This window comes from Lolium rigidum, unplaced genomic scaffold, assembly GCF_022539505.1.
Source record: "Lolium rigidum isolate FL_2022 unplaced genomic scaffold, APGP_CSIRO_Lrig_0.1 contig_42117_1, whole genome shotgun sequence".
NCBI classification, from domain to species: domain Eukaryota; kingdom Viridiplantae; phylum Streptophyta; class Magnoliopsida; order Poales; family Poaceae; genus Lolium; species Lolium rigidum.
The window spans coordinates 12,067-19,757 of record NW_025900530.1 but is presented as its reverse complement, the minus strand read 5'-3'; the positions used below and the strand labels follow the sequence as shown (position 1 = coordinate 19,757).

Sequence of the window (7,691 nt, the reverse complement as noted above, 5' to 3'; positions counted from 1 at the left end):
CTATGCGCTGGCGGCTTCCAGATCGCATGGACAGGGTCAGTCAATCGATCAAGCTCCTCTCGCGATCAAACTCAGAATAATAAGGAAGCAATGATCGGCGCAGATACACGCAGGCGTCAGCTTCAAGTGACAGATTCTCAAACGGCGACTTGGAAAACGATCGAATATGACAGAAAAGTATACAATTTCAACACCTTCATCATAGCAAATGTGGCGATATACACATATGCGTCAGGGCACGTATGCTTGGCTTGCAAGCATCAACCTCCTCATTCCTCATCGACCAAAACCCAAAATCTCCTTCCTTTCTCTTTCTTTCATGACTATACATAGTTACACACAGCTCACTTCTTGTTTACAACTTTGCACACGCAAAACCATTGAATCACTCCACGCTCAAAAACCAGCCAAAAGGAAACTAAAAAAAACAACCATGTATGGATGTATTTTATGTACCCAAAACTCAAAACTGTGGCGCTATATACAACATCACTACAACACCAAAAGGGCGTGTTGATCATCGGCCGTGTTTTCTTCTTTCACTTCAGAGCTCAAACGGGGAGCCATTTTTCTCCTGGATCAGTGGCGGCAGATCCATATCCGCCGTGTCAACGTGCACCATCAGCCTCGAGATGTCGTCCACGGAGAAAGGTATGCTGCGGCAAAAAATACAGCCACTTTCAGTACCAATGAGATGAAGAGATTCTGGTACTCTAAACGGAGTCAGTTAACGGAAAATAGGGGGAGGAGGATCATGCGGGAACCTAAAGTCATCGTCTAGCAGGAAAGAGTTGATGTCATCTTGCACCGATGGGCTGCTCGATCCACCGATCATCTTGGCTCGCATGCTCGAAACGACCTGCAGTTTCGACCATTCAGTCCGGTAAGTGATGAAAGATACAACCTGCTAATTATAAGTATATTGAGTGGCCTACCTCTGACGGGATGCCCATGGTTCCATACTTGTCATCGCAGTACATCGTGCTGATCCGGTATAGTTGCTGCATGCTAAGTGCCTATTGGCAACACAGAAACACATAAGAACGATGTTTAATTTAAAAAGGCTATATATAGATGCAGGTTCAGACTTACTGCGCAGAAGTCTTCAGTGATCTCCTTGAGAGACTTGCTGTGCTTCTCTTCGAGTATCAAAAGCGTGACCGCCTGCCGAATATGCTTCAGCTCGTCCCAGGAAGAACCTGCATACTGTTTTCAGATCAAGATTGGTTAGGTTGGTTAATACCTGCTTCCAAAGATATCTCTGTGTTGCAACAATAGTGGAGAAAATGTTGTCACCTCTTCCGTTAGCCAATGGCACCAATGCTCTAGCTCATCGAGTCCGGCTTTAACATACTCCCCATTACTGAACGAGCAGCATTCACGCCGTAGCAGGAGACTGCAATTGAGCCAAAAAAAAAATACTATCATGTGAGCCTTTTCTTTTTTTCGACAAAGGGCACTTTATTACTCGAAAGTTTGTATCGCGGCTCATCTGTTCATGCTACTAGTTTTGATATATATGAGTGAAGAACAGTAGCAGTTATGCATGTATTACCTGTTAAATAGTTGCACATTGATGAATGAAAACACTTGGGTGAACAACTTGCAGATCAGGAACGGAGGCACCTGCAAATGCAATGGAAAAAGCGTGAAATGAGGCGTGTTTCGAATAACGACAGCAAAAAGTACTGTAGTATAGTTTGTGCAGTTTGGAACATACGTAATTTGATTTCAAAAAGTTGAGAGAATTCGTCAGTATCTTGATGATGCTCTGCCAGTGTGCCATGGAGGCTTGCTGTGCCATGTCTGATCCTTGAGAGCCTGATCCCCTAGGGCTTACGACGAATGTTCTTGGTGCCTAGAGAAGGATTATATTTCCATTGTAAATTTCGGTTATTCCATTGAACGTTTGCGACAACTTACGAGATGCACAATACTTACCTGAATACACAGGCCAAGCAGAGGGGACAGTTCCTTCTTCAGGTTCTGCCTGATCACTCCATAGACCTTCTCCAACAATGCCGTGAGCTGCTGTTTGAAAGCAAGAGCCGGATACTTGGCTTCAACCTGGGAAATGTCAGTTAGTGCACCGACCAGCCGTCCATCCGAAACTGAACGCTCAGGATGACCAGGAGCTTGGTTTTCCTGGAATTTTCCAGCTTGGTATTGAGTACATAATTCCAACTTCACTGATTTGCGTCACTTAAGGATAAAATGAGAATTTCTACAGCATTACCTTGGGTGAGTTGAGGGACGATGTTCTTCGCCTCTGACGCGCCAAAGCAGCCGAACCATTGTTTTTCAGTGTCCTTTGGAGAAGCATCAGCAATGTGCATGAATTGGATAGCCAATATGCTAATGTTTCATTGCTGTCCCGTGCCTTGCACGAAAGAAACGACATAAAATTATGCGTACATTTATTACAAACCATAGGAAGTGTGAGCTGTGCATACTGTTGTGACATACCTCAATTGCAGCACTGATCTTCTGAATGATGCGGTCAAAAACTGTGGTTCTGTCTTCTTCAAACGATTTCCAGTGGACCAGGCAACGGTAGATGAGGTAAGCAGCGATAGGCCTTCCGGTCGAGAATCCCAGATCTTCGGATATACACTTGATCAGAAGCTCCTGGATTTTCAGAAACGTTAGAAATGTTGCAAAGGCGCGTCATGTGAATTGTGATAATGCTCCAAGCTTATCCAAAAGTTCAGACCATGAATCCTACCTGCTGCTGCTTCTCAGCTTCAGAATCATTTGAGGTAGGCAGTTCAGCATTGTTATCCTAGTTAGAGATCCCACCAGATCAAATTAGCAACGCATTTCACAAAAATACCGATAAAAATAATTCTAGTATTATACATACATGAATGTCACCGTCCCTGTCCACTATCATGGGCTTCATGGCACCGTTTGTTGTTTTCCCATTCTCTGAAGTTGCCTGTCAACATGCACACAGAAATGTTTTGGTACAGTGATCATAAATAATATTAATAATAATAATTTGTGACTATAGGTACCTGAGGTTCATGTGCTTTGTGGTTTTCACTAGCTGGTGAATTGATAGCAGGGGCCGACGCAACAGCCTGTCGGAGCATTCTGTTTTCTGCATCGAGATCGGAAGCTCTCTCCTCCATCCTGTTAAACACGAATGAAAAAATCCGAATTATCTACCATTTACACACAGCAAGCTAGAGTGGATTGTGCGACAGGGTAAACATGCACACACAAAAAAAGACCTTTTGAGGGAATCTTGCAGCGTTTTGTTCTTAATCTCCTGAACTCCAAGCAACCTAGCCAGTTTTTCATTCCTCAGTTCAGCCTTTGACAGCGCCTTCTTGGCGTCAAACGTCGCCTGCATTTCTGCTCCCAGCAAAGCCTGCAGCACAGAAAGCAAGAAGCAGTTGGTATCTGTATTTATTTGGAGTGAGCCATAGCACATTGTAAAATCTCTGGATGGAGCATTGGCGCGACAGACCTTCAGGCGCCCAACTTCAGCATTCCACGAGTTAACTTTCTCAGTGTCTTCTACCCACACGACTGTCTCCTTGATCACCGGCGGCGCTTCCGCTATCGCCTTGATCGCCGCCTCCCGCTCGGCGATCACCCTCACCTCCGCGTCCTCGACCGCCTGCTGCAGCACATCCACCATCTCGTGGAGTCTGGAGATCTCATCAAGCCTCTGCCTCTCAACATTGTCCTGCACATTTCAACAAATTCAGATGACCAGCCACTCAAATGCATGACAAACCAACACACCAAGAATTGTGGCGATGTGAGCAGTAGAAGATGGGTAGTGGTAGCCAGGAGAGGACCAGTCTGAGCTTGCCAAGATGCCTCCTCGCAATGCTTTGCCTCCAAGCACACTGGCAGATCACCGAGGCTCTCTTCATCGTCAGGTAGCTCCACAGCTCCTTGTGTGCGCGCCATTGCGCCTTTACACGACAAAATGTTCATTGTAAGAGCCACACACGACACTTAGTACTACAGTTGACTGCATCATCGTATTGATGTTAATTACCTGGATGCATACGGCTGCCCTGGTCTGCCTCCGGAGCGAGAACTCGCGGCGAGCCGCCATCGCCCGGCATGCCGCCTGCACGGTGACGGCGGCGGTGACCTGCCTCTGCAGCCGCGACTTCTGCTGTGACAGATAGGACCGGCGCATGTGCCTCTGGACCAAGAAGGCGAAGAGGAGGAGGAACGCGGGGCGCCCTGCGGCGTCCCACCTCGCCAGCCAGCCGTACCTCTGAACAAAATCCTCTGCAAAAGACGACCAAAGAAAAAGCATGTCGACGGATCATGAGCTAGCTGGATCGATGCGGCAATTGAGAACGAGCTAAGATCGATGACGCACTGAAGAAAAGTTGCAGCCAGGCGATCAGGCGCCGCGCCGGGCTGTCCTGACCGAGCGCCGGCCGGGTGATCGCGCCCAGCTTCTTCCTCCGATCTCCATCCATGATCTCCATGAGGCTTCTTCTTCTTCAATTTGCAAACAGATCATCCGTGTGAGATCTCGGGGATCAACATACTTATGGAGAACTTACACGATCGAGTGGGTAGGTGAGCGTAAGATCACATGATCGATTAAGCTAGCTAGCTTACCAGCGTGTGAGATCAGATGCTCGATCGATCTCACGAGCAGACATCACATCGTCTTGCAGCAGCTGGCAGCTGCATCATTCCTGTCAAAGCCTCTCCTGGCGAGCTACTTTCCCTTCCCCTGCCCTGACTTGCTCTTTACCATGGAACAAGGACATGCCACCTCAAAACATTTACAAGGGAAAAAAGGGAGATAGGAAATCCGGGGGTCGTTCCCAGCTGGGAAACTTCAGCGGTGCGCGCCGACAGCGAAATCAATACGAGGGGACTGAATATTTCCGAGTAGAATATGCAAGCAGGAACTTGTGCATTTCTTGTCTAATAAAACGAAAGAACCAGAAGGAGAACTTGGCAAAGGTCTGTGTAGGCCAGTGCCCTGATAGTGCACTAATAAATATAAATGCAGAGGATCAAATAATGCATCTCAACTACTAAACCGTTTTATTATAGGCACGTCAAGTAGAAGCTGCGCTCACATCTCATCCAACAGCTGGAATGCTTCAGACTATCACAAAAAATGTTTATTCTGACTAATCCGCAATTTGAGGTGTCTGTGGGCAGCCAAAACGAACGCTAGGTGGTACATTCTGTAAAGTTAGAATGGAATCGGGGAGTAGGGTCACAGCAAGAGAGGTAATGGAGGTGCAGTACGGCGTGGAAGGGAAGGTGATTAGCTCACGGGTCTATTATATTAAAAGAAGGCTAACTTCTGACGAGCGAAACAAGCTCATCGTCAGAGGCTTAGACCTACGGTACAGATCGATGCTACCGCATATATATACCTCTTGCAAGCCGCCGGCTAGGGCTTAACAGATTATAAGATAACCACCGGCGTTTGTAAACACTCACCGATATAGTGAAGTATTTGTTGGCTGGCGCTCGTGGTTTTTCCCCTCTGTGTTGGAGGCGTTTTTCATGTTAAATCTTATATCTTTGTTGCATTTTCTTTATCGTTCTTCGTTATTTGTTTGTCGCATTTATAACATTTACGACCTTCCAGTGAGACGATGCGCATCCAGATGATAGCATAGTCAGCTAATTAAGTGCTTTTAATGAGCCAAGAGACTTGTTATTTCTATTAACTAAGAAAAAAACATTATCCAGTTAACTGTTTAAAGAGGTGTGCTTCGGTGTCCCCTCCCCTCTCCCAACAACCAAAGTTGAAGGGATACATGGATCTACGTCGGGCGTGAAGACGAGAGCTGTTCCGATGGCACCCCTAGTAAGTTAACGATGCTGCACACAAGCGCTGCCACCACCGGAATCAGCGACAACCAAGTCTGGCTATCGTTGGCAACATTTTCTCTCAACATAGAGTTTTGTGGTGAAGTTTTTTGAGGATGATGAAGTGAAAAAAAAGGTGAGTAGATGAAGAATCGCGAAAACCTTAAGCTTGGGATGCCCCGGGCACCCGAAGTCTCCATGAAATCATTAACAGTTTGATAACTTTTTACTATGTTTTTCGAGTACCATTATTACTTCATTAAACTTGGAGCTTCTTTATGTTTCCTTTTGTTATCTTGGACACACAATCATTAAATAATGGGAAATACTTTTGTACTTACACACATGGGTGTGGATGTTTCCGTCACCGTCCGTTGTGCTTTGAGATTCCGATAAAAAGAGGAGAGAGAGAAGGGAATCTTTTCATCTACCATGGTGAGCACGAATCTCAAGTAATAAATGGATGGTGACGAAAACACCCACATCCATGCGTGTAAGTATTTATGCTCTTATAATGAAATGGAGTTGGTTTCGAGCAATGAGAACATTCCGTGCTCGAGCGTGAAAGTTAAGATTAATGAAATTCTTGTTTGGGGTATAATTTTTTTATGTTGAGGGATATTTTTGCATGTTTGCTTAATTGATTTGTTAGTTTCTTTAATAAGTTATCGTAGAGGAAACATTTACTTTTCTGAAATTGATAAATATTTTGTATTTTTGTTGCATATTCTAGATGGATTGAGACACATATTGCAAGTTTTCTTCTTTTATTGATCAATCAACATCCCCGATGCTATACTTTCTCGTACTAAGCATGATATGTTTTCTTGTACATCCAAAATAAAGCCAAAGTTTTCCACCTATATTCAACATATCTATATATTCATCCTATTTCGTTGCTATTTCAACTAATTTTTCATCGTTGCGCCAAACTTCAAAATTTCATTCATGTTTTGTGTTGTTCATAGCTCAAGGGGGACTAGATAGTGCTATAGTGAATAAAGTTAAATGCGCCAAACTATGTAACCATTGATGTGAGCATTGAGTGCAAATATGTTTTAATGTTTTGTTTTAAAACAATAAAATTAAGTGCACGGTAATCATTCCGTCCCTCAGCGAAGGGCCTTTCTTAATAGAGTCAACAAAGATATGTGAAGTCTCTAACATTTTCATATTCTTTCTAAGACCAATAGGTAAAAAGGAGATGTGAAGTCTCTAACATTTTTATATTCTTTCTAAGAGTCAAAAATGATATGTGAACCCGATGAGGATGAATCAAGCGAAAAGAGCGATGAGAAGTAGTTAGGTTGTGCTAGCATCGCCTAGTTCCCGCTTCATTTTTTGTGTTTTCGTGCTAATGGGGAAAAATGGAGTATAGATCAATTAGCTAGGTTGAAGGGTAGTTTCTCATGTTCACGAGCCTCGGAGTTTATTCATCTCTTATTAGCTTGTGTATCTTTTATTTCATTGTCCTAGATCTTACCCCGGCGAGAGGTGCCAATGAGGTGCTAGCCTCTCCTCCGACACACACACAGAAGGACAATAGGGGAAAGTAGACTGGTTAGCGATGTTTCTTAAGTGTTCGCTTCAACCTTTATATAGGATGGAAGTGGGTGAGACACCGCTCGCTTTTGACCCAAGTTCCAAAACCCTAACCCTAAGCTAGTATGGGTCCCACCCACCTCTTGTCCCTAACGGGCTAAGGTCCAACCTTTGCCAGGTTAAGGTCAGTCAGATCTAATCCACCTAGCTCCAACCACTTACTAACCGTGTAGGCTTACGCTTGTTAGGAATTAATAGGTTAATTAAAGGATAATCCTCCCTCTTGTAATTATCTATGACGGTTGCTTCGCCAACAGTCGCGACCC

At 44.6% G+C, this 7,691-nt stretch overlaps 1 protein-coding gene across 3 annotated transcripts; it reads right to left on the bottom strand.

Moving 5' to 3' along the window:
* Positions 1 to 285: 285 nt before the first annotated feature.
* On the bottom strand, positions 286 to 4,952 carry LOC124681418 (myosin-17-like). 3 transcript variants are annotated; one of them, XM_047216343.1, is made up of 19 exons: positions 4,603 to 4,952; positions 4,355 to 4,479; positions 4,019 to 4,260; positions 3,813 to 3,932; positions 3,476 to 3,697; positions 3,237 to 3,376; positions 3,018 to 3,135; positions 2,864 to 2,938; positions 2,726 to 2,782; positions 2,467 to 2,628; positions 2,237 to 2,380; positions 1,942 to 2,067; positions 1,721 to 1,858; positions 1,556 to 1,626; positions 1,297 to 1,396; positions 1,093 to 1,206; positions 936 to 1,016; positions 765 to 859; positions 286 to 656 (listed from the first exon to the last, which is right to left on the bottom strand). In XM_047216343.1, exons 2-19 carry the CDS (start codon positions 4,464 to 4,466, stop codon positions 545 to 547), a joined length of 2,229 nt encoding a protein of 742 aa, XP_047072299.1. In that variant the 5' UTR covers positions 4,467 to 4,479; positions 4,603 to 4,952; the 3' UTR covers positions 286 to 544. The 3 variants fall into 3 exon arrangements, with proteins under 3 accessions (XP_047072299.1, XP_047072297.1, XP_047072296.1); XM_047216341.1 differs by having other exon boundaries at positions 1,942 to 2,145; positions 4,355 to 4,528; positions 4,603 to 4,951; XM_047216340.1 differs by having other exon boundaries at positions 1,942 to 2,145; positions 4,603 to 4,950.
* Positions 4,953 to 7,691: the final 2,739 nt, after the last annotated feature.

What these genes read in the sequence shown, in the direction of transcription:
- LOC124681418 (XM_047216341.1), bottom strand. Translation starts at nt 4,466, where the DNA reads ATGGAGATCATGGATGGAGATCGGAGGAAGAAGCTGGGCGCGATCACC. An exon ending in AGATCAGTGCTGCAATTGAG is followed by an intron (nt 2,381 to 2,466) that starts GTATGTCACAAC and finishes CTTTCGTGCAAG; the next exon opens with GCACGGGACAGCAATGAAAC. An exon ending in AATGTGCAACTATTTAACAG is followed by an intron (nt 1,397 to 1,555) that starts GTAATACATGCA and finishes GCTCAATTGCAG; the next exon opens with TCTCCTGCTACGGCGTGAAT.